Genomic DNA, 27,338 nt, shown 5'->3' on the forward strand with positions numbered 1-27,338 from the left:
GGGGCGGGATTTCTGCCAGTGCCGGCGATGCTTAAGATGATTTTTGTTTCCAGTTCTTTGGGCAGGCGGCACGAGGAGGGATGGATGGGGACAGTTTAAAGTGAATAGTGATTGTTGAGCAAATTAGTCTTAAGCCGATGAGGACGCTGTTGAGAGGGGCTGAAATGTTGTTTGCTTGCAACACATTTAACCGATGAAAGATGCTGGTAAACTCTCCACCATTACTTACAGACCGTTCTTAACCATTGCTTGTATCGCCATTGCAGTAGTGGGAAACGTAAAGCTCAAATTGAAATCAGTCATAGCTGAACGCAAACGCAAGTGTACCTTAAAATGTGTAACGATTCATTTGACCAGATTTTTTTTCTGCCCGATTTATTTCGAACGTAAGTAGATTGCCCCTAACCCCCTCCCCATCCCCAACAATCTAAATCAACCATCCTGGCTACCCATTTCCTTATGGAGTCCCCCTTTTTTTGGGTCGGGGAGACACAACTGATCGACCCTCGATTGAGTAGCAATCGATTTTTGCTTACCGACTCTAGTCCTGCCTAACTTCCACGCTCCACCCGGCTGTCCCGGGATGCGGGGAGCTGATGTATCAAATTTCAACCCAACGTCCATCCCAATCATTCGCCTTGGCAAATAATAAAAATGTACTCTGCCCTTAGGGCGCGTTTAGGGGGCTTCCCTACACACACAAAAAAAAGTATTTTAACGGATCGTTTGACGGCACCAACCAAAATCGGTCCCCGTAAAAGCTCGAAGAAAATAGATACTTTAGCTTCTGAACTGATTTGATGGGGGCACACACGCAGCCATACACAAACACACAGACACGAGTTGGTAAACTTGAACGGTTCGTGTTTATGAATTTAGATGCCGTAAAAATGGTGTAACTAATCGAGTGTTAAACCGATCATCACGGCACAGCGTTTGTGGTACTTTGAAGCAGTGTAGCAATGTTTGCACCAACCACTGTAGCCACCATGTTTGCGAATCGAAAGATGATACAATCGATCAAACCCATTTTTTGCCATATGCTTCATAATTTTGGACATAATTTTGGAGCACCAACAAAAAAAAAACAACTCAATTTTAGTTGTGTTAGGCAGGAAAGCAAAAAATGAAAAAATAATATGCTCCACAAATCACACTCGCTTTGGTTAAAAAGAGTCGTATTTCAGACTCTGGAAGGAAAGGGGGTTTTGTCCATCCAGCCGGGCTTTACCCTCGTTGGGCCATCTTCTTGCGATTAATAGTTAATCGAGTTCATTACGTACCTAAGCATACTTTTTGCGTCAGGATTCACATAATATCCCCCGGATGCTGCCAGAATAGCAAACATTGAAAGGTAATCCGGGGTAGGAATCGGTTTTGCTCCCGAGACTGGAGGGTCTCCCCGGGCTAAAAGCATCCCATTGCCCTAGCAGGATGTGCCAGTTACGATTCACTCGACTGAACAAATAGCTGCCGGCTATGTCATTTAGCTCTTGTGACATTTTGCAGTGCCTTTTCTCTAACCCATGTAACGTGTGTCGCCCATTTGCCAGTGAGCCACACTGATTGCCAGCGGGGAGCAGGTGATTGAGATTGTAATGGTGTCAAAGAAACTAAAAGCAACAACAAAAAAAGCTCATGTCGCTACAGCTTTTGATCTGGCAGAAATGTTAATTTTTTGTGGTTGGTAAACAAAAAAAAAAAAACGGCAACCACAGACAAGCAGTATTGCGACCACTTGCCCGAGCAGTTCCGACTGTCCTCAGGCGCATGGATGAGAGCATTTATTCCGGGCACGAACCTGCGCCGCCGAACGGTTGTCACTTGGTTGATGGTTTATGATTTTGCGTGAGCACTTCATTACTTGAACAAATTTAATGAGCAAAACGTTCAAATGTACACCGGGGTACAGCCACCTTCTGCGGAATATCGAGTAGTGTGTGCGCCGCCTCCAGCTCGCGCCGAAGCATAAATCACTCACCGATGTTCCGAGAGAATTAATGCACCGTCACCCCGTCGTTCCCTGCCCGTACGTGACACGCATTGACGAAGCAAAGTTGCCGCGGCGCATGGGGTCGGTCGTCGGGGCGTTTGGGGAAGAACGAACAAGAACAGCGCCCGATTGGGCAATTGACAACATGCTTAGACTTTGCATTGCCGTGGAACGTGAGCATGGTTCGATAGCTGTTTCTTTAAAGAAAAAAAGAAGTCCCCGGCTACTCCAGCCAGAAGCACTGGGGACACGATTGCGCATCAATAATTGTGAAACACGACGGCTAATGCGGTTACGGTTCGGGCTCCGGCAAACAACACCGTGTCGTGGTTGCGTTTGTCACAGTCCCGACGACGGGAAGGTCCTCCCCCGAGCCACCCTCTGCGGCGCGATAAGATAAACGACAAAACGCTGATCGGCAGCCATACCGCAGGTCCAATGCGCGCGAGCTCCGTTGACAATGATGATACTTAAAGTAGCGTCACATTCCGTGTTTCTACAACGATATCGCAGCAAGAGTAGTGCAGTGTGCTTCTCGTTTACTCACCTGGAATGGGATCAATCGGCATGTCGATGGGATCGACGCCGCGCTGCTTCAGCAGCGGATGCACAGCTACGCAGGACGGGCGGCGATGATGACCGCCGACATCGGCCGAGGCACTGTTGGCAATTCCGTTCCCGTTCGACGGAAAGGATGCCGCCGGAATGGCACTGGCACTGACCATACCGGCTCCCGATAAGGCACCGATGAGACACACCGACACCAAAAGCAACAAGTTAACCGGCACCACACCGGCACCCTTCGCCAGCTTCTGCATCGTCCGTCGTTGGCTTGCCATGGTGGTTGGTGAAGCAGCACCACTACTGGACGTTAAAGGGACGTCAATCGAAACGCGCGTAAACCGAACAACTGACCACTCTGTGACTCACACTAAACACCGAACCGTAGCGACACACTTGTGGGCTTCACAGTGGAACCATCAAGACACGGCAGCAGCAACAAAGCGCTTGAAGTATCACTTTAATACCTGAACAAAGAATTATCACTATTTTCACCACAGCTTCCACGTGTAACCACAACGGGCAACCCTGGCAACCGAATTTGCGCTCACTTCACGCTTCACGCCTGCTCAGACCGCGGTTATCCACTCTCTCTCCCTTTCTTCCGGGAAGCACTACAATCTGCGACACGTTCCTGTGGATGGTTCCGGTACCTTGGTCGCTGCTGTCATATATCACATGAAAAACCGCATTTCCGTTCCTGTACTTGGGCGCGCTATGATGATGACGATGAGACACGTGTATTATGACCCGGTGTTCTGGTGCAGCAAAGCAAAAAAAAGGGGGGAAAAGAGACCTGACCTTCTTCCCTTCCAAAAGAGGAACAACACCGTTGACAGAGCAGCACGCCGCTTATTAGCTTCCGTGTCCGAATACCGTGACGCGGGATGTTGGAGTGCGGACGATCACAAAAGCCAAGGTGTTGTCGTGCAGGGGAAATAATAATGGTGGCTTTTCTGCTGCCGCTATCGGCGTTACGGCCTTTTTTCCTGCCTTTCTTTGGCACCGGCCAGAACGGATGGCATCTAACCACGGCACGAACGGTCCCCGGCAAAGGGCTCTACTACCGTCATCCCCGGCTCAACGGTTCCGCGTCCACATGCGCTGGGGGTTGTTATCGCAGCGGCATTTGAAAGACACACCGGCGGTGGTGGTCGGTGGCGCACGAACACTTTTCACCTTACTAATGTTGCTGTGCTTTGCGCTGCCAGACGGTTGCGGCTGGCAATGTACCTTTTGTACCTCACCAACACACACAGTTAAGTTCGCGCACTAACCTACACACACATACTGCGATTGTTGATACGCGCGGATGCAGCGCTACACCTTGGTCGAACGCACACGCGTTTGATTTCAGCAGGCCGATGTCCGGAAAGAGGTTGGTGCGGTATCTCGCGGGCTTTATCTTGCTGATCGATTAGAAGTAACCAAAAACACCACGGAATACGAAAAAAATTAAAATAAAACACACACACTCTACCCCGGTGACGCCGCGTTCGTTTCTTTGTGTGTTTGTTCGCTCAAACTTTTTTTTCTACCGTCGCGACGGTGTATGTATACACCTTGCAAATATTTTCTCCGATGAACGCGAACACACACACACTCTCTCTCGTTCGATGCTGCTCTCCCTCTCAGTGATTCCTTTTCCGCGGACGGGAAAATGCTAGGGGGTAGGCGGATCTCGGTATGTCTAGCGAGAGAACGATTTATAATCAAGGAGGGAAAGGGGGTGAAGGGTGTGCGTCGGTCAACTCTTTCACGTGCCGTTTCCTGTTTCTTTCGCGCACTTGCTGCGGCTCGGAATGGGATTTTCGATTGCTTCACGATTTCAATGAAATTGGCCACCCCAACTGCACGGCGTTTGCGGTTTGGCTTTACTGTTCACTTTACGACCGCATGTGTAAACCGTGTATGCCCCGTTGCTATTAATTTCGAACAGACTTTCTTTGCCCTCTTCTATTTTGCGAGAAAGAGTAAGTTTGTACTGGCGTTGGTTCGATTTCCCGAAACGGATTCTTTGTGAGCAATGCGTGCGCGCGGAACAACAACACAAAACGTAAATAAATCGGGTGCGTGTAAAGTATTTTTTTTTTGCTTTTATTGACTTGTAAACGAGAGGTTTAATGAACTAACTTTAATTCAGTATAAGTTGCAAACGAAAAGCAACTAGTCGCACACCGCGCACGTTCGTTTCCGTTGGGACGCACGAACGAAAAATCTAACCGCGACCGGTATCCACGCACACGTCCGCACTCTTCGATTGTACTGCGAGAAATGAGGTTTTAATGTTTGCTATGCTTTGCTATGCTGTTTGCCATGCTGCGCGGCCCTGTCTCACATTCTCGCTCACTCTCTTTCTATCTCTCGCTCGCTGTGTTGAGAGAATTACGATTTGAGAGAGACAGGTTTAAGGTAAAGGTTGGATTAGAGGCAGTGTAGCGGTTTGTTTTATTCTTATTTTAAGTAGAATCTTTGAAGCAGTTTTAACAGAATTCAGATCAGGAATGGTTTGTTGATTTTATAAATAATACACTCTTTAACACGAAAAATTACTACACAATTTACCTTTCATTATGATTAACAATTTTTAAGCAATACGGCAAAGCCGTTCCTTCTGAATAAAAAAAAAGATCAATATTTTTTTTTATCTAAAAGATATTTATTCCAAAACCTGTTGAAGTGTAAGAATCAGGTAACGATAAAAGTTAACTGTTTTTATAATGTGAAAAAGCATTTCAAAAACACAAAGCAAACGTGTAAAATTCGTCGGTTACCATTCAAACAGCATCGCAATATGGCAGACGTGAAGCGGACACAATGTACTCACCTGTCCGTCCTGGCCTTGTTGGAAGATTCGGCTGATGTGTCAAAACAATCTGAAAAGAATCTTCGTTTGCCGGAACGATAGAAACAAAGCGCATACGTACGGCGGTGATAAAGTGCATTTTTTATGTTAGTTTTTCGTTAGCAAGTAAGCAAACGGCAGCTTTAGGTGTTCCCGCTCGTGAACATCCTTTTATCAGTATGCACTAGCAGCAAGCAGTAAAGTGTTACGTGGTGCAGTGCCATTTGCGGCTTGATTGAGGTTAAGCGGAGGAGTGGGCAGGTTAGGGAAGGGGACAGTGAGGAAGAATAGAATACGTAGGCATAAGCAAAACGCGCTGTGTGCGGTCATTTACTTCGTCGTGTTTCGTCGGTTCGATAACCGTGCGCGATGCGTAGGGTTTCTTTAGCCCAAACGATGGCAATCGTGGCGGTAGGCATCCTGTGCCTTTTTAACGCCGCGCTGCTGGTCCATGCCGAACCGAAGAGTCATCCCATCACTACGCAGCTATCGGCCAAATGGGGTATCACTCCGGCTCAGCTGGAAATTGCCGAATTCATCGATGAGGAAAGTGCCAACTCGTTCTGGGATTACGTGGAGCTGTTGAACAACGTTCCCGATGGACTGTATCGCTTCGGTAAGCAATTGGGCAGGGTGGAGAAAACACTACCCCATAATGGTTGAAGTGCATCATAATAATACCTATTTTGTTGTCCATTGTTGCAGAAACGGAGGAGAAGCGTTATCGAAAGTCGCTCGAACTAGCCTCGGACATTCTCGAAGAAGGCCAAATGGGGCTGCTTAAGCTGGCGCTTTCGTTGCACAGCTTTTCGCCGAAGGTGCAGGCCCACCTTCAGGTGGCCACCGAGGTGCTGGCAAAGGGCGATTGTGAGACGACGATATTTGCAAGCATCAACGGCAAGGTTGCGTGCACGGTAGACGATCTACGGAGCATCCTGCGCGCGGGAGCCAAAGACCCGTCCACCGTTGAAACGTTCGCGATCGATCACATCTATCCCGGGTCGGAGAACAACTCGCTGACTGTGGTACTGTACGGTGAAATCGGCACGAGCGAGTTTAAGCAGTTCCATGCCGCCGTGAAAGCGGAAACGGAACGCGGTACGGTGCGCTACGTGCTGCGCCATTACGTGCGAAAGGTTTCGTCGCGAAAGGTACGCCTGTCCGGGTACGGTGTGGAGCTGCACCTGAAATCGACCGAGTACAAGAGCCAGGATGATTCGCCCCGACCGCAGGATGCAGCGGCTGGTGCGGACGGGACCGATCCGATCGACGAGCTGGAGGTGGAGGTGGAAGGGTTCGACTTTGGGCAGCTTAAAAAACGGTTCCCCCATCTGAGCCACTCGCTGGATCGGTTCCGGAGCGCTTTGCTGGAACAGCACGAAGAAATAGCACCGCTGAAGGCGTGGGAGTTTCAGGAGCTCGGTCTGCAGGCCGCCCGTCGCATCGCCGAAATGCAGGGCGACGAGGCACTGCAAATGCTACAGTTTATCTCGCAAAACTTTCCCACGCAGGCCAAATCGCTGCTGACGCAGACGGTGCCGGAAGAGTTTAAGAAGGAGATGCGGCACAACATCGAGGTGTTCGGGCGTAACCTAAACCTTCAGCCGCCCGACTCGGCCCTCTTCCTGAATGGGCTGTTTTTCGACGCGGAAACCATCGACACCGTCACGCTGCTGGACACGCTGCGCTCCGAGATGCGCGTGCTGGAGGGGCTGAACCGCATCAACATCCGGGGCGGAAGTGCCACGCCCCTGCTTGGGCTGGACCTGTCTTCCAGCGCGAAGGAGTTCGCAATCGACATTCGCGATTCGGCGATTACGTGGATCAACGATTTGGAAAACGACGCCCAGTACCGGCGGTGGCCGGGCAGCTTGAAGGATTTGCTCCGACCGACCTTCCCCGGGATGTTGCGCAACATACGCAAAAATCTGTTCAATCTGGTACTGATCGTCGATCCGGTGGAGGGAGACAGTGCTGGGCGGGATATTGTGAAGCTGGCGGAAAGTTTCGTCGTCCATATGGCACCCGTCCGAATCGGGTTGGTGTTTAAAACCGGCGAGGGGGAAGACTACCGGGCGGTAACGTGCGGCTTTAACTATGTGCATCAGAAGAAATCGTCCACGGAGGCGCTCGGTTTTCTGACCGATCTGTATGCTGCCACCGCCGACCAGAAGGTCATCCGCTTTGCCGACGTGCGCCAGGTGCTGAAGAAGAAGTTCAACCGGCTGAAGCTGGAAGAGGTGGACGAAATACTGGGCGAAGACTCGGACTTTGATTACGGGCGGCAGCTGGCGCAGGAGTTTATCGATCGGCTTGGCCTGAAGACGGTGCCCCAGGCGCTGCTGAACGGTGTGCTTTTGCCACAGTCCACCCTAACGAGCGATGAGTTTGAGGAAACAATTCTCACGGAGATAATGCAACAAACGCCAACGCTACAGAAAGCCGTGTACATGGGAGACCTGCACGAAGGCGAACCGGTCATCGACTATCTGATGAAGCAGCCGCACGTGATGCCACGGTTGAACCAGCGCATTCTGTCGCAGGACGAACCGCACTTTATCGACATGTCCGGGCGAGCGCATCCCGACCTGGAGGATGTCACTGCCCTGGGCCAGCTTTCGAATCCCGATCTGACGGCGACGCTGATGAAGAATTTGAAGTATTTCGGTGGCAAGTCTACCTACCAAAAGTTCCTCGGCTATCGGGTTCATTTCCTCACGGTTTGGGTGGTGGGCGATTTGCGGCTAGCGGCGGCAAGAAAGCAACTTAAAAATGCTCTTAAATTTATGGTACGTGTACGATTTACCTCTCAATCACTTGGCCTCCCGGGTGGGTAATATTGTTGTTAACAATTCCATATTTGTTTTAGAAATCGTCATCTGGCACACGTGTTGCGTTCATCCCGAACGTAGATGGTACGGATGCGGTACGCTCCGAGCTGAAAAAGGATCTCAACGCACTAGTATGGGCCACCATCAACACGCTGGAGGCAGATGAATCGTACGATCAGGTGATGAAACTGTTCGAAGCATACGAATCCGATCCCAGCACCGTTTCGTCGTCGGTGCCGGACTCAGTGCTTGGCTTTTTGCCCGCCACCCAGATGCATCTCAAGATGCTGCGTGTCTACTGCCAGCGTGTGCTCAAGCTGAAAGCATCGGCAAGCACAGTTATGGCAAACGGGCGGCTTTTAGGTTTGTTCGACAAGGACGAATTCTTCGATACGGAGGACTTTGGTCTGCTGCAAAGTTTCAACGCACTGCAGTACACGGATAAGATACGCACCGCCATGAAGCAAGCTTCGCAGGGCGACGCGGACGATACGCCAACCATGACGAGCGATACCGTAATGAAGCTGGTTTCGATTCTGGTGCCACGACAGCAGTCCAAGTCGCGCTACACCATCCCGTCAGATGTGCAGGACAGTCGCACCGTGGTGAAACTGGCTCCGAAGCGTACCGATCAGCCGTTCTTCGAGATTGTGGCCGTGCTTGATCCGGCATCACGCGGTGCCCAGAAGCTGTCCTCGCTATTGCTGCTGTTGCGCGATGTCGTCAACTGTCAGATGAAAATTTTCTTCTGTGCCATCGATAAACACAGCGACATGCCGGTTAAAACGTACGTGCGATGCATACCTTTTTTCATTTCCCATTCGATAATGGCTTCTTTTTCCTCTATTAACCCGCTGTAGGTTCTATCGGTTCGTTGTGGAGCCGGAATTACACTTCACCAACGACGGGCGCCTGTCGGCTGGACCATCCGCCAAGTTCGTAGGACTACCAGCGAATCCTCTGCTCACGCAAAGCCTTAATGTATGCATTTTCACAGCATTAAAACTGTGCGTTCAGCTGTTTAAACAACAATGTGTCGTTCCTTTGCCCCTCACAGGTGCCTGAAAATTGGATGGTGGAAGTGGTGCGCTCGGTATACGATCTGGACAACATTAAGCTGTCGGAAATCAACGGTCCCGTGCATTCCGAGTACGAGCTGGAGTATCTGCTGTTGGAGGGGCACTGTTTCGACAGTTCCACCGGCTCACCGCCACGCGGGTTACAGATCACGCTCGGCACGGAGGATCGTCCGATCATCGTCGATACGATCGTTATGGCGAATTTGGGCTACTTTCAGCTGAAAGCAAACCCAGGCGCATGGATTCTAAAGCTCCGCCATGGAAAGAGTGCCGACATCTACGACATTACCAGTGCGGATGGACCGAACACGGTGCATACGGCCGAGAGTACGCGTGTCATCATTAGCTCGCTCCGCTCGCACGTTCTGAAGCTGCGCGTGACGAAAAAACCGGGCATGGCCGGTGTCGATCTGCTGGGCGACGAGAAGGATGCAGCCGGCGGGGGTGGCATCTGGGACTCGATCAGTTCGATCGTCGGTACCGGTGGTGGCGATAGTGCTGCCAGCGGAGGTACCGGCGAAACCGAAGTGCTGAACATTTTCTCCGTCGCTTCGGGCCATCTGTACGAGCGGCTGCTGCGCATCATGATGCTGTCGCTGCTGAAGCACACCAGCACACCGGTCAAGTTTTGGTTCCTGAAGAACTACCTGTCGCCACAGTTTATCGACTTTCTGCCCCACATGGCGGAGGAGTACGGCTTCCAGTACGAGCTGGTACAGTACAAGTGGCCCCGCTGGTTGCACCAGCAGACGGAAAAGCAGCGCATCATCTGGGGCTACAAGATCCTGTTCCTCGACGTGCTGTTCCCGCTCGACGTGAAGAAGATCATCTTCGTCGATGCGGATCAGATCGTGCGGGCGGACATGAAGGAGCTGAACGATTTCGACCTCGGCGGCGCGCCGTACGGCTACACGCCGTTCTGCGATTCGCGGCAGGAGATGGAAGGGTTCCGGTTCTGGAAGCAGGGCTACTGGAAGAACCATTTGCAGGGCCGCAAGTACCACATCTCCGCCCTGTACGTGGTGGATTTGCGGCGGTTCCGCAAGATAGCGGCCGGCGACCGTATCCGGGGCCAGTACCAGGCGCTCAGCCAGGACCCGAACAGTCTGTCCAACCTCGACCAGGATCTGCCGAACAACATGATCCACCAGGTGGCGATCAAATCGCTGCCGCAGGAGTGGCTCTGGTGCGAGACGTGGTGCAGCAGCGACACGCTGCAGCACGCCAAAACGATCGATCTGTGCAACAATCCGCTCACGAAGGAGGCGAAGCTGACCGCGGCGCAGCGCATCGTGCCGGAGTGGAAGAATTACGATGCGGAAATCAAACGGTTGCAGGCGAAGGTTGACGATCGGGAGCATGAGGAGCAGGCCGCAGTGGCAGCAGCGGCGGCAGCGGCGGCTGAGGCTTCCACCATGGGCCACGAGCCCAGCAACGTACATTCCACCGAAGGTAAGCAATTGTGAACCCCCAATGAAGGGCCCCATTTCATTCGTTTATGTATTTGTTTGTCTGTTTGCCGTATAGATAAAGAGACGAATGCGGAAGCGCGACACACCGAGCTGTGATCGCGTTCGGTGCTTTTCGGGTGCTGACCGGTCCGATCGATCGGTCGGTCCGCGCATGGTGTAGACGGGAGAAAGTGTGTGTGTACATGTGTGTGTGTATGTGTGAGTGAGCTAGGCGTAGAGAAGACGTTTGTGGAATAAAACAAAACGGGAGCGAACAAATGTTAAGGAAGGAACAGTAATGCACACGGATTGATGTTTCATTCCTCACACGAACTCCTTAAGCAGTAATCTTTAACAAAGCCAACGCGATTCGCGACCAATTTCAAATACCTTAGCCATGCACACACATTTTTATTTTCACTTTACAAACCATTATTAAAAAGTACAATACTTTGCGGTACGTAGAAAGTCGTACAAAAAGTAGAAAGAAACTAAATTATCTTTTCTAAACCTTACAACTATAAGCTGTTGATCCCCCAATGGATAGGGGCGTGTTGAGTTCGCACGCTCTGTGGTCCGTGCTTGTTTGCCAATCAGTCAGAGCCAGTATAATGCGCCCCACTTTCGTCACGCTCGCTCGCTCTAATGAGCTACATCCTTCGCGGACAGTCGGGGCAAAAGGCGTACGTGCGCATCCACAATGCCAGACAGTGGCGATGGAACGTATGGCCACAGAGCGCCTCCAGCCGCTGCGTCCCGGCAATATTGTGCTGACAGATGGAGCATTCATTGTTTCTGGAAGCAAAGTGGCACGCGGTTTGAAGAGAGATGGAAATTAAAAATCGCGTTCGCTCAAACTCACCGTACGTTCAGGCAAGGCATTATGCCGGTGTGTCTAGACGCGAGCAAAAATGCTGCACTTATCCAGGCCAGCAGCCAGCAGTAGCTATGCTGTTGGTGGTACCTTCGTCCGTTCCCAGCAACAGTGCGACCGTTCAGCTTGGCGTACATTTTCGGCTGCGTTTCTCCCTTCTCGTTTGCCTCCCTCAACCAATAGCGCACGTCCTTGCCTGGACCGCAGGTAAAGAAGGACGAAAAGGACACTCAGCCCACTGTCGTGCCTCTGTCGAAATGCAAAAGATCACGCTTGTTCTGCCTGTTGCAGTCTCTCTTTGGGTGCACTTTTTCAAATGAACACACCGCTCATGAACACTTTCACCATTCATTCGCTTTGTTCCAGACACATATTACTACTCGGTTCGATTCGGTGTGGGCGGGTAGACAGAGAGAGAGAGAGAGAGAGAGAGAGAGAGGGGAAACGCTTTAAAACACACTGTTTAAACATCTGATGCCATCGGACATAATCGGCACTCTTACATTGCGCTTGCGTTGTGTGATTTGATGTAATCTTGCTTACCAAACAGATTCACTGCCCACGGCAACAACACCACTGTGCGCCGTCGAAAGTCTTTGGCGATTAGGTCAATAGGCGAACCATTATACTTTGTGCTTTTTCTGATAGTCGTCGTCGTCGCTTATCACTTAATTGCCGCTCGGCCTTCTTATCCACACTTCGCTTCAATTGTAACACTACGAGAAAATGTACCTCCGCCAAGGTTCAGCTGTAGCGTTCGAATTGCTCTGTTGTTCGGCCCAGTGTCGCGTTCAACCCGCTTCTCTCTCGACCTGCATCCGCAAGTGTAGATGCAAGTGTAAAGCGGAAGGATTACTGCACCGTCGTCGTCGTAGACACGATTCGTAATCTGAATATCGTCCAACAAAGTAACGACCGTACTCGTGGCCACAAAGAGCGTAAACTGGAGTTCTCAGCGCCCGAGCTTCGGGTAGCGTTGCTGATAAAAGTGCCTTCGCGTGTGAGTGTGTGTTAGTGTGAGCAATCCCGTTGCATTCGAAATGTGCAACGGACATTTGAGATGGATTTTCGGAATTTGTTTTACGATGCAACATTGTTCACCACTTTCGAAATGCGTTCCACCGAGCGCAAATATGGAAAATACTTTATTGCTAAACTAGTCCTCACTATACGCTTTCGCTTACAAAAGTCCCATCTGTTAATGTGGCCGGGTGGAAAAGAAACTGCTGAGTTCTGTACAGTAAACGGCCAAAATGAAAGTTTATCAAAAGAAAGGAAAACAGAAAACCACAGCACTTCAGTTTCGAACGACGATTACCGATGCAATGTTTTCTTCCGGGTGCGCCTGCACCTCCTGCCACTCGAGCGGGTGTGCCTTCTTCCGGTGCTTGTACAGGTTCGAGATGTAGCCGAACGATTTGAAGCAGAACGCGCACTGATACTGATTGGTGCGCGTGTGCGTCGTCATATGTTCCATCATTGTCAGCTTGGTGGAGAAACCCTTGCCGCACACCTCGCACTTGAAGGAGCGCGAATCCATCGTCACCTCGCACGTGTTCTTCTGATGGCGCTTCATGTGGAACGTGGTGCGGAACATTTTGCCGCACAGATCGCAATTGACCGGGTCCTCCTCCGAGTGGATCGTTTTCATGTGCTTCGACATGCTGCAGGTGCGTATCAGCTTACCGCACAGCACACAGTTCGTCATCCGCAGCATCAGGCCCTCGTGCGAAGCTTTGTGCACTTCGAACGACTTTCGATTTTTGAACATCTTTGGACAGAGCTCGCACATCAGCATCAGGTCGGTGTGCGCGGTACGCTTGTGCGTCCGATAGGCTCTGTAGTTGAAGCTGTGGGAGGGGGTGGAAAAATGCACAGAATGTGTGATTAAACTCATCTTCCTAGACGCAATCCAATGTGGGATGCTTACAATTTGTTGCACACATTGCACTTCACATCCTTCACGCCGTGGACGCAATCCACGTGCATCTTTAAGTTCGCCAGGAAGTTGAACGACCTTCCACACTGGTCGCACTTGTACTTTTTGTCCGCCTCGTCCGCCGTAGTAGGCGCATGGGCCTTCATCATGTGTTGATGCAGATTCTGGTGCACCTCCTTGCAGACTTCGCATCTGTGCACAGAACGACGCAACATTGCGATATTAATAGAGATATTAAATAGAAACGTTACGATTCACAAATACTAACCGATACTTGTCCGGATTGTTGTGCATGTCGATATGCGTGATAACCTGTTGCCGGTTGACTTGCCTGGTGGAACAATAGGGACACCGCAGGTACATGTTTTTGTTGTGCTCCTTCACCATGTGGGCGCGCAGGTCGCTCAAGTTGTCGTACGTCGGCGAGTCGGTCTGCTCCTCCTCGCATATATCGCACGCGATGACCTTGTAAAAGTCCAGCACCTCGTGGTCGGGTCCTTTCTCCTTCGGTACGTGCGGTTTCGGCACGTGCAGCTTCTCGTGCTTCTCCCGCAGATCCTCCGTCTCGAACTTTCGCTTGCACAAACTGCACGGATACGGGAGGTTCTCCTCCAGCTGGCTCTGGTGCACGCGCATGTGCTTCTTCAGCGATATGTTGCAGTCCGTGTACTTGCCGCAAATCTGGCACCTGGCGCAAAAAGGGGGAAAGTAATGACGGTTAAATTAAAAGCAAAACTTTTGGCCAAAAACGACAAACTTACTTATTCTTCTCCGGATCGTCGTGCGTCTCCATGTGACTCACGAACATTCCCGGCGTGTGGCATTTCTTCTCACACCTGGGACACTTCAGATACGGCGGCTGGTTGTGCTCCACCCGGTAGTGCAAGTGCGCTTCGGCAAACCGTTTGAACGTAACTTTCTCCTCACAGACGTGACACGCAAACTCGTCCACATACTGAAAGATCTTGTTATCGCGCGCACCGTGATCGTTCTCCAGACTGCACTGATACTCGTAGAAGGCAAAATCATCCATATTCAGTTCCCGTTGAAGCTGCAGCCTCGCCTCGTACTCCGGATCATCGCCAGGTTCATATTCGCTCGGCTCTGTTTCTTCCTCTTGTACCTCCTCCTCCTCATCCTCCTCCTCATTGCTGTCCTGCTCCATATCGCTGAAATATTTTGCCTTCCGCACACGTGTCGATCTCCGTTCGGGTCGTGAGGTACCACCACTGTCTGGCGCATCCTCGTCTTCCCGCTCCGTTTTTACCTCTCTCTTTATTGCCCTTGGGGTGGGTACGATTGGTGAGGCGTTTCGCTGCACACTCGCATTCTTCGGTGGACGACCTCGGCGACGCTTAACAGGCACTTGCTCATCGTTGCCACCCGTCGAATCCAGGGAGGTGTTGTGCTCGTCCATGCTGGAATTGTTTTCTTTTTTAATGATCCGCAACGATGTGTCCGGTTCTACTTTGATCTGCTTCCGTGGGCGGCCTCGGCCACGCTTGACGGGCGGTTCGTCCTCCGGCACGAAGAAGTCGATAGCGACGGTTGAACTTTCCCCAGCACTGGACGGTTTCATTTGGCCGTTCAATATAACAGGCTGTTTGCGGGTTTCTGATTCGGGCCGGTCCGTCTGTTCGTGGTTTTCAAATGCATCCAGTCGGTAAACCGTTCCATCTCCGTCCTGCTCGACCTCGATTTCGAAAAGGCTAAACTCCTGATCGTTTGACTTCTTATTTCTCTCAATTGCCGAGCCCCTGCTGGGGCTTTCCTGCTCTTCGCTTCCATCGTACGAAGCATTGGGAATCTGTTTCATCTGCATCCGGAGCTCCTCGGCATCTTCCTCGAGGAATTCAATGTTTTTCAGCTCTCCCATCTCATCGTTCGCGGCTGCAACACGGTCAGATTATCAGATAACAGGCAAAACATTAGGTTCAATCAACACTTACTCGACTCATCGACTGTGATTCCATCGTCCCGATCGTGGAGGGCTTCGAGCTTGGTGTAGTACCGATGGAAGTTGTGTATGGTGGTCCAGCAATCCATACAAATGTGAGGCTCGCTGGCGGGATTCAGCTGCAGAGGAGAAGTAAACACAAAACCAATGAAACGTTATTGCACTGTTGTTTCGCGCACCGAGTCAATCTTGTTGTTTGTTGTGGCGTCACTACGGTGCGCTGCGTGTTTGGAAGCGCTCGATGGAGCGGAACCTCCGGAGGATTGCACTTACATCAAACCACAGGTGTTTCGATATGACCGATGCCATATGCAGGTCCCGGTTGGATTCACTAAAGACGTCCAATAGCCATTTGGATTCGCTGGTTAGGCAAAGGGCGCAATCCCTTTCGCTACTCATTTTCGGGCTGCGTTAATTCGCTGCCAAGCGTCGAAATATGAAAAGATGGACTGATGGCTTGATGTTTTCGGGCTTGACAGTTGACAGCCATGTTGGGAGTGGGTCGCGGTTACACTCACCGCATCGCTTTCCAAACAAACTGACAGCATGCGAAACGCTTCAAGCGAGCTGCTGGGCGATGAAACGTGAACAATTTTAAAATGACAGTTAATTTAGAATAAATTTCACCACGGTGAAGAAAAGGCATTTATATGGAGAATTGAAGAGCAAAATCATTAAAAACATATCTCATACCATACCCATCCATTAATTAATTGTGTAAAATTGATTTGCGTATATAATACTTGTAATTACAGTATCATCTGTAGATCCAGTGAAAATGATTCGATCTAAAGCGTGGTTATATCAATTTACAGGCCGCATTCGTGATATGAATAATTGTTTTTTTTTTTAACTAAAAGATCGATTTAGTTAGCTTATTATAAATTGAGGAAAAGAAAATACGATTACTGTCTGATCGTAATCAAACCTTCATAAATGTTTTATTAAAAGCTACCTATTTGCACATCTCTACACAAAAGTACAACTAAACATGAATTTAAACATTTCACTTAAATTAGCCTACAACTTCAATTCGTTCGTACAACTATAACCGAAGCAATATTTTCCTCCGGACGTGCCTGTATCTCCTGCCATTCGAGCGGATGTGCCTTCTTGCGATGTTTGTACAGATTCGAAATGTAGCCAAACGATTTAAAACAAAACGCACACTGGTACTTGTTCGTGCGCGTGTGTGTCGTCATGTGTTCGATCATCGTCAGCTTCAAACAGAAGCCCTTGCCACAGATTTCGCACTTGTGTTTGCGCGAATCGATCGTCGCTTCGCACGTGTTCTTCTGGTGCCGCTTCATGTGGAACATGGAGCGGAACGATTTGCCACACATTTCGCAGCTGACCGGCCCATCGTCGGAGTGCTGCGAGGTCATGTGCTTCTTCACGTTGGTAAGCCGTATCTGCTTGTTGCAGAGCTTGCAGGTCGTAAACTGCACCAGCGTATCATCGTGAATGCCCTTGTGAACCTCTAGCGCGCCGCGTGTTTTGAACATTTTGGGACAATGTTCGCACATCAGCATCTGGTCGGTGTGAGCTGTTCGCTTGTGCACTTGGAACGCTTTGAGATTGAAGCTGAAAAGCGGAAAGGGGCGGTGATCGGTAAGGGCTGAATGCAAGGCTTATTATCGCAAAATAAATACTTACTACTTATTGCATACATTGCAACGGATGTCTTTTGAGCCATGAACACAATCAATGTGCATTTTCAAATTGGCCAGGAAGTTAAACATTCGTCCGCACTGGTCACACTTGTACTTTCTGTCCGCCGGAATCGCAGTCGTGGGTGTGTGGGCTTTGACCATGTGCGAATCGAGATTTTGATAGACTTCCTTGCAAACCTCACACCTATGTAGTCACGAAAATATCCCCGTTCTTTGTTATTCCGGGCTCCCAATTGCACACATTTACAGCATACTCACCGATACTTCTCCGGATTATTGTGCATATCGATATGCGTGATGAGATGCTGCCGGTACAGATTCCTCTTGTTGCAGATCGGGCATTTCAGGTACGCTCCCTTGTTGTGCTCCTGCTCCATGTGCACCCGCAGGTCCCAGAAGTTCTCGAACGAGGTCGAATCGGGGGTTTGCTCTTCGCACACATCGCAGTAGATGCGTTTGTAGAACGCCAGCACCTCCAGATCCGGGCCCTTTTCTCGCTTGACCAGCGGTTTGGGCACGTGCAGCTTTTCGTGCTTGTTGCGCTGCTCCTCCGATTCGAACTTTCGCTTGCAACGACTGCAAGGGAAGGGTAGGTTCTCTTCCAGCTGACTCAAATGCACTCGCATGTGCTTCTTGAGCGAGATGTTACAGTCCGTTATTTTGCCGCAAATGTTGCATCTAGCAAAGAAAGAGAGAGAAAGAATAATTCGAGTGCCCACGACCAGAATACCGATTCTGGATCTTACTTATACTTTTCCGGATCTTCGTGCGTCTCCATGTGGCTCACGAACATGCCGGGCGTAAAACACTTCTTCTCGCATTTCGTACACTTCAGAAAGCCCGGCTCGTTGTGCACCAGCTTGTAGTGGCGGTCCGCATCGACGAATCGCTTGAACGTCACATTTTCCACACAGTAATGGCAGCAAAACTCATCGACGTACTTAAATATTCGCTCGTCCCGGTCGCTCTTCTCACGCTTTGGCGGCTTTTTTTTAGCACTCGCCGCTTCATAATCCGAACCATTCTCCGATTCGCTCTCACCGCTATCCGTGTATGTTGGCTCCTGTCCACGTATTATTTCTTTCTTCACTTTCGTCCGCAGCGCGATCGATCGTTTGTGGCCAGTAACAGAGTGAACTTTCCTCCCACGGCCAGAATGTACCGCAACGGCGGTAAGGGCATTTTTCGGAGGTCTACCTCTGCGTCGCTTAACGGGTTCGGTCGTGGTGGCAACAAGTGACGTTTCAATTACAGCAGGCGGTGCTTCACTTTTCTGAGCAACGTTCGGCGAGGCGCTTGAAATGTCCAGCTTTCGCTTTGGTGGACGACCCCTGGGACGTTTCGCAGGTGTTTGCTCCGAGGCGCTCGTATCCTTTGGAGATTCTTTTGCATCTACTGCTATGCTTTGCAGTTCCAGCTTTGGCTTTGGTGGACGGCCTCTACCACGCTTTACGGAGAGCTGTTCCACAGGTATGGCGACAACGGTTACGTTATTCATCGTAGGCTTTTTATCGATAGATTCATCCCTGCCTTCGGTGTTAAGTGTATCACCATCCAGCATGTTGTCATCCGACGGGCAATAGCCGCCGGTGTCATCATCATTGCTAGCATAGTCTTCCACCTCCACGAAATGTTTCTTGTCTCCTTTGTCCATAGTGTCCATGGCGTCTGTTTGCGTGTGGGGTTTCGCCGGTTCGTTCGCAGCGCTGTCTGAGTTGTTTCTCTTCTCGCTGCTGTCAATAACTTCAACTGTGGGAACATGCTTCCTTTCATACCCATCATCGATGCTTTTCTGCAACTGATCTTCCTTTTGGTGGGTTTCTTCTGGCAGCTCAAATTCAGGCGCTGTAATGGAGAGCAAAATTAAGCCAATTATTGTATTACAACGAGCATGAAGTGATGACAAGGGCAATGGAAGCATTTGGCTCACGTTGTTGCTCTGTACTGTCCGCTGCAACTAACTCGTCACAATGAATGTTCTCCAGTTTGGTGTAGAATTGATGAAAATCGTGCACACTGCTCCAGCATTCACCGCACACGCACGGCTGGGCGGCCGGTTTTAGCTGAAAATAACAACAGTTAGAGAACGATAAATCTACTTTCTAACTGTACAAGCAAAAACATGCCGCGACTAACATCAAACCATAAATATTTCGATATGATCTGTGCCATATTGAGCGTCGTGTTAGCTTCGTCAAATACTCGAACGAACCACTGGGACTCGGCTGTTAAACAAAGCGCACAACTGGTGATGTGGGCCATTTTTGCTAACTCACTTTAATGAGCAACGTTAAAGAGCTAAATTCAAATACGATTTAGGTAAAAACTATCACTTAAAAACGCCAAACAGCAGGACGATACATGTTGTTTGTTTACGATAAATTCTGGGAAACGAAAACTATAAACATCTTGACGTTTTATGGCCCAAGCAACAAAAGTTGCATACATGACGGCGTGCGTCGTGGTGAGACGTTCTGAGCCGTGGTGAGATGATATCGGCCGTGGTGAATGTAAATACGTTGAAATGTTTGAATATTGTAAATGTTTTGGCTTTAATCTATAAATTAAAAAAACCCAAGCACATACTACAGGATAGATCGTTTATTACGTTAGTGAAGTTTCTTACACACATTTGTTGGATTATTTCCTTAAAACCTATGCTCAATTTGAAAAGTTTAAAAATATAATTTCATGCTCCACGGTTCAACACTTTAGACGGTGTGCTTTTCGATTTGTTTTGCAATATTTCTAAAGTTTAAAATACTTATCCTTCATCCTATCCTATTCTACATTACACGATTACTATAAATGACTTTGCTTTACAGATTCTACTTAAGAAAACATATTAACCTAGGATTTGTTCATCAACTATTTTTTTTGTGATCAATTATTAAAAAAGCTTAATAGATTGCAAAGAAACTTAATTCTAACATATCGACTAAACTTTCTTGAGAAAAACAAACCATAGCAGCTCTCTATTGTACACAAATCTTAAATCGTACGCAGCGTACATATTTAATCAATTGCATAAACACTTTGGGTCATAGTTAACAAATAAACAAAAACACTGTTCAGCGTTTTCTCTTTAAATAAACCGTTCGACCACACTTTAAAATACACTTCCTAATTGCGTATTTCGATTACGGTGGCGATTCCCTGTTCAGGCCGTGCCTGAACCTCCTGCCATTCGAGCGGATGAGCCTTCTTCCGGTGTTTGTACAGATTCGAAATGTACCCGAAGGTCTTGAAGCAGAACGCGCACTGATACAGGCTTGTGCGCGTGTGCGTTGTCATATGCTCGGTCATCGTGAGCTTCATGGCAAAGCCTTTGCCGCACACTTCGCACTTGTACGGCCGTGAGTCGATCGTGGCCGAGCACGTGTTGGCGCGGTGCCGCATCATGTGGAACGTGGTGCGGAACACCTTGCCGCATAGATCACAGCTGACCGGATCCTCCTGCGAGTGGATCGTTTTCATGTGCTTCGCCATGCTGGCACCGCGGCGCATCTCCTTGCCACAGATGAGACACTGCACCGATTTGCGCAACGTTTCGTCGTGGTCACTCTTGTGGGATTCGAGACCGCTGCGCGTTTTGAACATCTTCGGACAATGTTCGCACATAAACATCTCGTCCGTGTGGGCTGAACGTTTGTGAGCGCTCAATGCTTTGCTATTGAAACTGGAGTGAAACAGGAGGCAAATTAGTGATGCTTCTTGCAGCTGTGCGCCGTTTTTCGATTGCGTCTGTAATACTTACTATTTGTGGCAAATGTCACAGGATACATCCTTTACACCGTGGACACGATCGATATGACTTTTAAGATTCGTTTGATATTTGAACATCTTTCCGCAATGTTCGCAGCTGTAATTTTTCTCGTCCGGTAACGACGTTTCCGGGGTGTGTGCTTTTATCATGTGCTTTTCAAGATTCTGATGGATTTCCTTACACACCTCACAGCTGCACAGAGAGAGAGAGAACACAGGAGAGTTAGTATGCATCAGGAGGGGGGGGGGGGGGGGATGGAAAAGTTGCTAGCGCTTCATCATACCGATAGTTTTCTGGATTATTATGTACATCCACGTGCACCATTAGCTGCTGGCGGCACACATTCTTCTTGAAGCAGATTGGACACTTTAGGAATGGCGTTTTGTTGTGCTCATTACCCATGTGTACCTTCAGATCCCAGAAGTTATCGAACGAGGTTGATTCGGGCTTTTTCTCTTCACACACTTCACAGTAGATGCGTTTGTAGAACTCAAGCAGCTCCAGATCGCGACCCTTCTCCTTCTTGATGATCACTTTCCGTCCGTGCAGCCGTTCGTGTTTCTCTCGCTTCTCCTCCTCCTCGAACCGCCGATTGCACAGGCTGCACGGGTACGGAAAGTCCTTCTCCAGGTTCTCCTGGTGCGCTCGCATGTGCTTCTTGAGCGTGATTTCCTGATCCGTAACCTTGCCGCAGATTTTACACCTTAAGAAAAGAGCGAAAGCATAAAATAATAAGCGATTAAGGTGGCCCCAAACTCCCTACAAAACGCTCGTGATAGCATACTTGTTCCGCTCCGGATCTTCATGCGTTTCCATGTGGCTCACAAATCCGCCCGGAGTGAAGCACTTTTTGCCACACTTTGGACACCGCAGAAAGGCTGGCTCATTGTGTACCTTCTTGTAATGCAAATTCGCATGGTGAAACCGCTCGAAGACGATTTTTTCCGGACAGTAGTAGCAGATAAATTCATCTACGTATGAAAATATCTTTTCCTGCAGCTGCCGAAAACCGAGCGACCTTCTCCCCTTATCCTTCGACGTGTTGCGATACTTCTTCCAGTCTTCGCCGTCAATAAAATCGTCAAAGTCGGATTCCAGCTCCGAGTCGCTGCTGCTAACCGAAACCTTTCTTTTACGACCCCGGCGGCGCAGCTTTGATTTCGGTTCCGGTTTGATTTCGATCTCGGGTTTTGCCTTCGGAGGCCTACCTCTACCCCTTTTCGGTGGTGACGTCGGTTCGCTGGCTGGCTCCTTTTTGGTGCCCGGCTCTTGCTTTGCCTTCGAGGGACTATCGTAGTTAATGACCTCACTGTCATCATTATCCTCTTCCAGATAGTCAACCTCTTCCTTCTCATCGCCATTGTAATCGGCGTCCGCTTCGTCGTCGTCGTCGTCGTCGTCGTCGTACTCGTCCTCGTTGGTCGCAAGGTAATCCTTTTCCCACTCCGATTCGGCCGCTTCAATTTTATAGTTCGCCTGTGCGGCACTGGCTCGTTTCGGACGACCGCTGGAACGTTCGGCGTTCTCATTCTCTATGGTTTCTTCGTTACATGCTTCCAAATACTCGTACTCTATTTCTTCCATGTCCTCCGCATTCTGAGACAGTTCCTCGATCTTCACGTCTTCCACGGGATGAAATTCGAAAACTATAACGGAAAACGCAGAAAAGCATGCTCAGTTTGACTGTTAAACTTTCGAAGGCACGGAGGCCGTTACGGCAACCACTACGATACTCACGATACTGGCGGATGTCTTTGGCATTGCATGACGCATCCTCCGGATCGGGCGGATAGTGTATGTTCTCGAGCTTGGTGTAGAACTCGTGGAAATCGTTTAAACATTTCCAGCACTCATCACATACGTACGAATCCTTGGCCGGTTTCACCTAAACACACAAATCACAAAAGGTACGCGTGCATTAATGTGCTGGCCAAAATGGGCTGTGTTTACGAAATATGCTATCGCATCGTATGTGGACGGGAAACGCTGGGGGGAACGGTGCTGGCGGCGTTACATACCCAAAGATGTTTTGTTATTACGGACGCGATGTCTGTATCCTGTTTCTCTTCATTGTACACCTTGAGAAAGCTTTGTGGCTCGGTAGTCAAGCACAGTACGCAATTTACAAACTGTTCCATTTTTAGCCAGAAAATTGGATATTTTTGCTAGTATCGCATTACTGTTGTGTTCACAAACAAAAGCTGGAAAATACTGCGTTTGACGTTTGGTGATTTGTTGAAGGGTGCACTGTGCGTGCAGGGCAGCAGCTTCAGCTTGGCTTGGTTTTGGAGGACCTTTTTGAGTGAAAAAGACCACAAACTTCCGAAACGATTGGAGGATTGAAGTATAATATAGTATTTAATTCACGAAAGATTACAGTTTTCACTGTTAATTATCTAAAACTGTGCGATAATGCAACACTCGCGAAAAATAAACTATGCGCGATGTTTTTATTTGACAGATAAGGTGGTCTGCAGACTAGTGGTTTCGATTTGTAACTGATTTTTTCTATGTTTTTTTGCGTAACAAAAAGAAATATTTTCCGGATGAAATGATAGTTGATATTACTCACATAAATAAATTGAACGCTTTCTCAGACTTCTGCTCATATTTAATAAATCATCGAATGTGCTGCTTATGCGCAAGGAGATTAGATACAAAATATTGGAATGTATGCGATGTTTTGGATTGATGGACGAAAGACAAAACGAATAGATCCTCATCGCCTTCTCATTCTGTCGAAGAATATCTAAATTGTGTTTTCGTATACAACAACCAGTTGGTCGCGATCGTTCTACATCAAGCAAATGTTTATTTTAAACAAATTTATTTTTTATTCATTCTGATGACGCTTACATCTATGCTCCCTTCTGCTTGTAAATTGCACCGGTGATCCCTTGCTTGTGAATCATACATATTCTGGAAAGGTAAAAAAAGGTGTTAGTGATAGTTTGGTGGATAAAAACTACGCTTTCTGGCTTACTTGTCGTTGGACTCTAATGAAATGACCGGAGCACTGCTGCTAGGATCTAGTTTGGATGCTAAATCAGATATAGCCACTATTATTCCGGCTGATTGTTCCGAAGCATTGCCTTTCACTGAACGTACGCAAAGGAGAAAACAAATTAGATGAAAATGAAACACTACTGTAACGGAGAGAGACATTACCTCCCAGACACAGTCCTTGACTGTTTGCTAGAACACATCCAATGTTACCTGGTACGTCCATGCTGAAACGATTGTGGTCAATGGTCAAAATAGTATGAAGCAGCGGCTGGGAGTAATAACTGAAGCAGGAAACGAGTTTGTTTTACTTACACTTTATCAAGTATGTTGTCTACCTGTTGCTCCATTTAGATTTTTTTATTGCTTATCAGGAACAGCGGAATGTGTACTATTTCTTGATAGCAAGTTGAGCAGAACGTAAACAAGCTGTGTGCTGCCCGTACAATTTTGGTTTGTTTTGATTATTATTTGTAGAGACTGTGTCAAATGGCCTCTTTAACCCCGTACTACACGGCGAGGGTTTTTGACGTTCGAATATCGCTGCATCTCGCTCATTTGCTCTACCCTTCCTTTACTTGCCGACAGCCCGCCATGCAATTGACAGCGATTTGCATACAAGTTCAAAGCCCCAGAGCTCTCGCATTAAAGAGCTTGCAAGCCTAGGTAGATTTTCGCCCTAGTTTTAGCAGTGATAATTATAGCACCCCGAGATCAGATATAACAGTGCAAATTGTAGCATTATTACCATCTGAATTTTGACATTTTATTTTAAAAAAAACCACAAAATTAGAAATAGTGGTCTATTCGACGAATACCACCGCAAAAAATAAAATTTATGAATAAAAAATATTATATAAAATACTATAGGATTTCGAGCAGATAATATCACTCGCAACCCTTGCAATGTATAACGGGAACTACTTACAAAAAGTGTCGCTAGCGAGGGAAATTCACACCGATTTGGAGCGTTGGCGAGGGATTTTGGCCTGCGGCTGAATCCCAACAAAACTTCCGACAAAAACTGTCACTTCATGTGTCGCAAGATGTGTAGTTACGCGGTACGCGTCGAAGACAAGGTGGATATACAGTAGAACGTCGATTATCCAGGGGCGGGTTAACCGGCGGGCGGCTTAACTGTGCGCATAAATGTGACTGCTGTTCGAACGTACGGCGAACATTTGCAGCGATAGTCAAATGGGCAACCAGTTTTTTGTGCAGCTCTGTAGTGTCTAGTAGTATTTTCGAAATTCAGTTTTGTTCATGAATAGTTGTTAAACCTAGTTATTGTTAGTTAAAAAAAAAGATATTTTCAAAAATAAAATTCTAATAACGGTTAATCGATTGATTCAAGGTGAATTAATCGAAAAAATAGTGGATTTCATAATTTTGATATGAATTTGACATTTCTTGGACCATTATCGGTGCAAATCGATTAACCGGCAACCGTCCGGTCCCGAGCTGCCCGGATAATCGACGTTCTACTGTATTTGCAAGAGTTATTAAAAAAAACCGTTGAGCTTTTTTTCATTCAGGAGGAACAGCCCATAAAGGTCGTACCGTATTTTTTTTATGCAACATTTAAAAAACCCTAAATGAAAATGAAAGCATAAAATGAGAAAAATATTGAATGATAAAGAACAATATAAAATTGAGCAAAAATAAAAAAGAAACGTTATTCACGTACATTGTATTTCAGTTAAATAGAAGGTTGTAGGCATAAAAACATGCTTTGAGGCACTATAGCGTTATGGACATGAGCGGTTAGATAATTTAATGATAGAAGACGCACCATTTCACATTATACTCGATGTCAGCCTTTCCGAAAAATACTTTAATTGTATAGTCTGATTCGGTTATCAGTTAAAGGGTTTACAATCCTGTTAGAAGACATACAACTTCAACATCTGCAGTATTTCAAGACATCCAACAGATGCAGCTAATTTCTTAAGCACTACTAAAAGAACGTAGATCAAATGACGTGACTAATATCATTGCCCATTCACGCTGTATTACCAAGATTCGTGGGAGGATTAATGAGAAGAAACTTTACAAGTATATGAGAGTAAGCATCCCGGAAAAAGGTTCCCATTCGCCCATCTGGTTTGGCAGCATCCTCTACGTAAGTTTTGCATCGTATTTGGGCCACACTTTAACCGAACGATGTTCAGTGTCGAACGGAAAACCTGTCGAACCGGTGGCGACAGTGTTTAATAGCAAATGATTATAATAGCCCAGAAGGATGAACTTCCAGTCGCTGGACGCAGTGGCGCTCCGTGTAGTAGCGCATCCCGTAACTGCGATTGTCGTACCTCATGGCTAAGAGCTCAGTTAAATTTTATGTATATTACCTACACTGACGCTGCCCGGGCATGAACGGTAGTGAGAGTAAGAATCTGAACGATTTCTCATCCCCCCCCGGTTCCACAAGAACAGCTCAGCTTCTCCAGCTCGTAATCCGGCACATAGGTTCCGCTACACCGTGTCTGGGCGGAAGGAGAAGCACTACGCTCGCTGTACGAGACATAATTTCCAAATGAATTCCAACTCTCCAGTGGAACATTTTAATTTGGAAAAGTGACCTACAGCCGGGTAAGGACTGGACTGGGAGGGAAATGGGATGGACGCTGGCTTCGTGACAGTGGCGGGGAGAACAGGATGTTTAAGTTTGTACAAAAGCAAGCGTGGATATGACGTATAAAGAGTGTGTGCGCGCGCGCGTCCTCCCGCGGGCGCGGTTTCAAACTATTTCCGTTACCATGGTTTCCGCTTTCTTTTCACGATTATTCGTTTGAGTGGAGCTTTGAATGGGCCCAACCATTCAGGTACGTTTGCTCCTTGCCTCAACGCCCTCCCTTCTAGTGGGCTCCATTAGACTGCTACCATATTCCCCTCACAAACCAGAAAAGTTGAAATGGAATGGAATTCTTTCATTTTACACTCCCTTTTTATGCGCTCTGGACGGCGGCCGGACGATGGAGACTACCTCGGAGAAGGCTTGGCAACTACGAAAGTTTGAAGCATTTTTTTTTTGGTTGCATTTCAGACGCCTGGATATTCGGAGAACTTTGCCGACAGCGCTTGGTGTTTTACATTTCCGAAAGGAAGTTGGATAGGCATTACTAACACAACTTTCGGGCAGAAGCTGCAGAGGAATTGCCTCATTTGGAATAATATTAGCGGAATTTGATTATCAAACGGTGCACCTAAAGATATTGGACGGGTGCGAGACGCCACTCGCTGGATGTAAAGGTACATTTAATCGTACACTAATAGTCGAGCAGAGTTTCTGGCTACCGATGATAAGTTCGCTATTAGAAAAGTAATCTTTTGCGGGGCCGCAAAACGTTCACAATCATAACTGTC

The 27,338-nt window shown here is 48.1% G+C and overlaps 6 protein-coding genes across 9 annotated transcripts in view; 1 reads left to right on the forward strand and 5 right to left on the reverse strand.

Annotated features, from left to right (window-relative positions):
• The window catches only part of LOC1274218 (glypican-4), a 61,980-nt gene extending 57,143 nt beyond the window's left edge, over window positions 1–4,837 (reverse strand). Inside the window, exon 1 of the mRNA XM_061643002.1 lies at window positions 2,541–4,837. Coding sequence (XP_061498986.1) covers window positions 2,541–2,832 — 292 coding nt within the window. The 5' untranslated portion in view covers window positions 2,833–4,837. The remainder of the gene's footprint in view (window positions 1–2,540) is intronic.
• A 551-nt stretch (window positions 4,838–5,388) lies between these two features.
• On the forward strand, window positions 5,389–11,059 carry LOC1274219 (UDP-glucose:glycoprotein glucosyltransferase). Its single transcript, XM_313307.6, has 6 exons — window positions 5,389–6,015; window positions 6,105–8,188; window positions 8,269–9,017; window positions 9,091–9,211; window positions 9,288–10,761; window positions 10,837–11,059. The coding sequence occupies exons 1-6, from the start codon at window positions 5,769–5,771 to the stop codon at window positions 10,875–10,877; spliced, it is 4,716 nt and encodes a 1,571-aa protein (XP_313307.6). The 5' UTR covers window positions 5,389–5,768; the 3' UTR covers window positions 10,878–11,059.
• Window positions 11,060–11,140: 81 nt separating this feature from the next.
• Window positions 11,141–16,015, reverse strand: LOC4577300 (zinc finger protein 665). Of its 4 annotated transcripts, none has more exons than XM_061641264.1 (8): window positions 15,804–16,015; window positions 15,523–15,649; window positions 14,335–15,463; window positions 13,842–14,261; window positions 13,565–13,765; window positions 12,178–13,484; window positions 11,623–12,010; window positions 11,141–11,555 (listed from the first exon to the last, which is right to left on the reverse strand). In XM_061641264.1, exons 1-6 carry the CDS (start codon window positions 15,927–15,929, stop codon window positions 12,932–12,934), a joined length of 2,556 nt encoding a protein of 851 aa, XP_061497248.1. In that variant the 5' UTR covers window positions 15,930–16,015; the 3' UTR covers window positions 11,141–11,555; window positions 11,623–12,010; window positions 12,178–12,931. The 4 variants fall into 4 exon arrangements, with proteins under 4 accessions (XP_061497248.1, XP_562408.4, XP_061497247.1 ...); XM_562408.4 differs by having other exon boundaries at window positions 11,725–12,010; window positions 15,804–16,010; XM_061641263.1 differs by having other exon boundaries at window positions 11,725–12,010; window positions 12,138–13,484; window positions 15,804–16,010.
• Window positions 16,016–16,430: 415 nt separating this feature from the next.
• Window positions 16,431–19,631, reverse strand: LOC4577339 (zinc finger protein 59). Its single transcript, XM_061644194.1, has 6 exons — window positions 19,340–19,631; window positions 19,134–19,266; window positions 17,950–19,048; window positions 17,462–17,881; window positions 17,187–17,387; window positions 16,431–17,114 (listed from the first exon to the last, which is right to left on the reverse strand). Exons 1-6 carry the CDS (start codon window positions 19,463–19,465, stop codon window positions 16,559–16,561), a joined length of 2,535 nt encoding a protein of 844 aa, XP_061500178.1. The 5' UTR covers window positions 19,466–19,631; the 3' UTR covers window positions 16,431–16,558.
• A 155-nt stretch (window positions 19,632–19,786) lies between these two features.
• Window positions 19,787–23,432, reverse strand: LOC1274221 (zinc finger protein 90). Its single transcript, XM_562406.5, has 6 exons — window positions 22,988–23,432; window positions 22,707–22,854; window positions 21,754–22,615; window positions 21,253–21,672; window positions 20,961–21,161; window positions 19,787–20,882 (listed from the first exon to the last, which is right to left on the reverse strand). Exons 1-6 carry the CDS (start codon window positions 23,105–23,107, stop codon window positions 20,327–20,329), a joined length of 2,307 nt encoding a protein of 768 aa, XP_562406.5. The 5' UTR covers window positions 23,108–23,432; the 3' UTR covers window positions 19,787–20,326.
• A 347-nt stretch (window positions 23,433–23,779) lies between these two features.
• Window positions 23,780–24,454, reverse strand: LOC1274225 (uncharacterized). The gene is made up of 4 exons (XM_313313.4): window positions 24,288–24,454; window positions 24,138–24,199; window positions 23,953–24,067; window positions 23,780–23,888 (listed from the first exon to the last, which is right to left on the reverse strand). The coding sequence occupies exons 1-4, from the start codon at window positions 24,320–24,322 to the stop codon at window positions 23,828–23,830; spliced, it is 273 nt and encodes a 90-aa protein (XP_313313.2). The 5' UTR covers window positions 24,323–24,454; the 3' UTR covers window positions 23,780–23,827.
• Window positions 24,455–27,338: the final 2,884 nt, after the last annotated feature.

This window comes from Anopheles gambiae, chromosome 2, assembly GCF_943734735.2.
Source record: "Anopheles gambiae chromosome 2, idAnoGambNW_F1_1, whole genome shotgun sequence".
Lineage (NCBI taxonomy): Eukaryota > Metazoa > Arthropoda > Insecta > Diptera > Culicidae > Anopheles > Anopheles gambiae.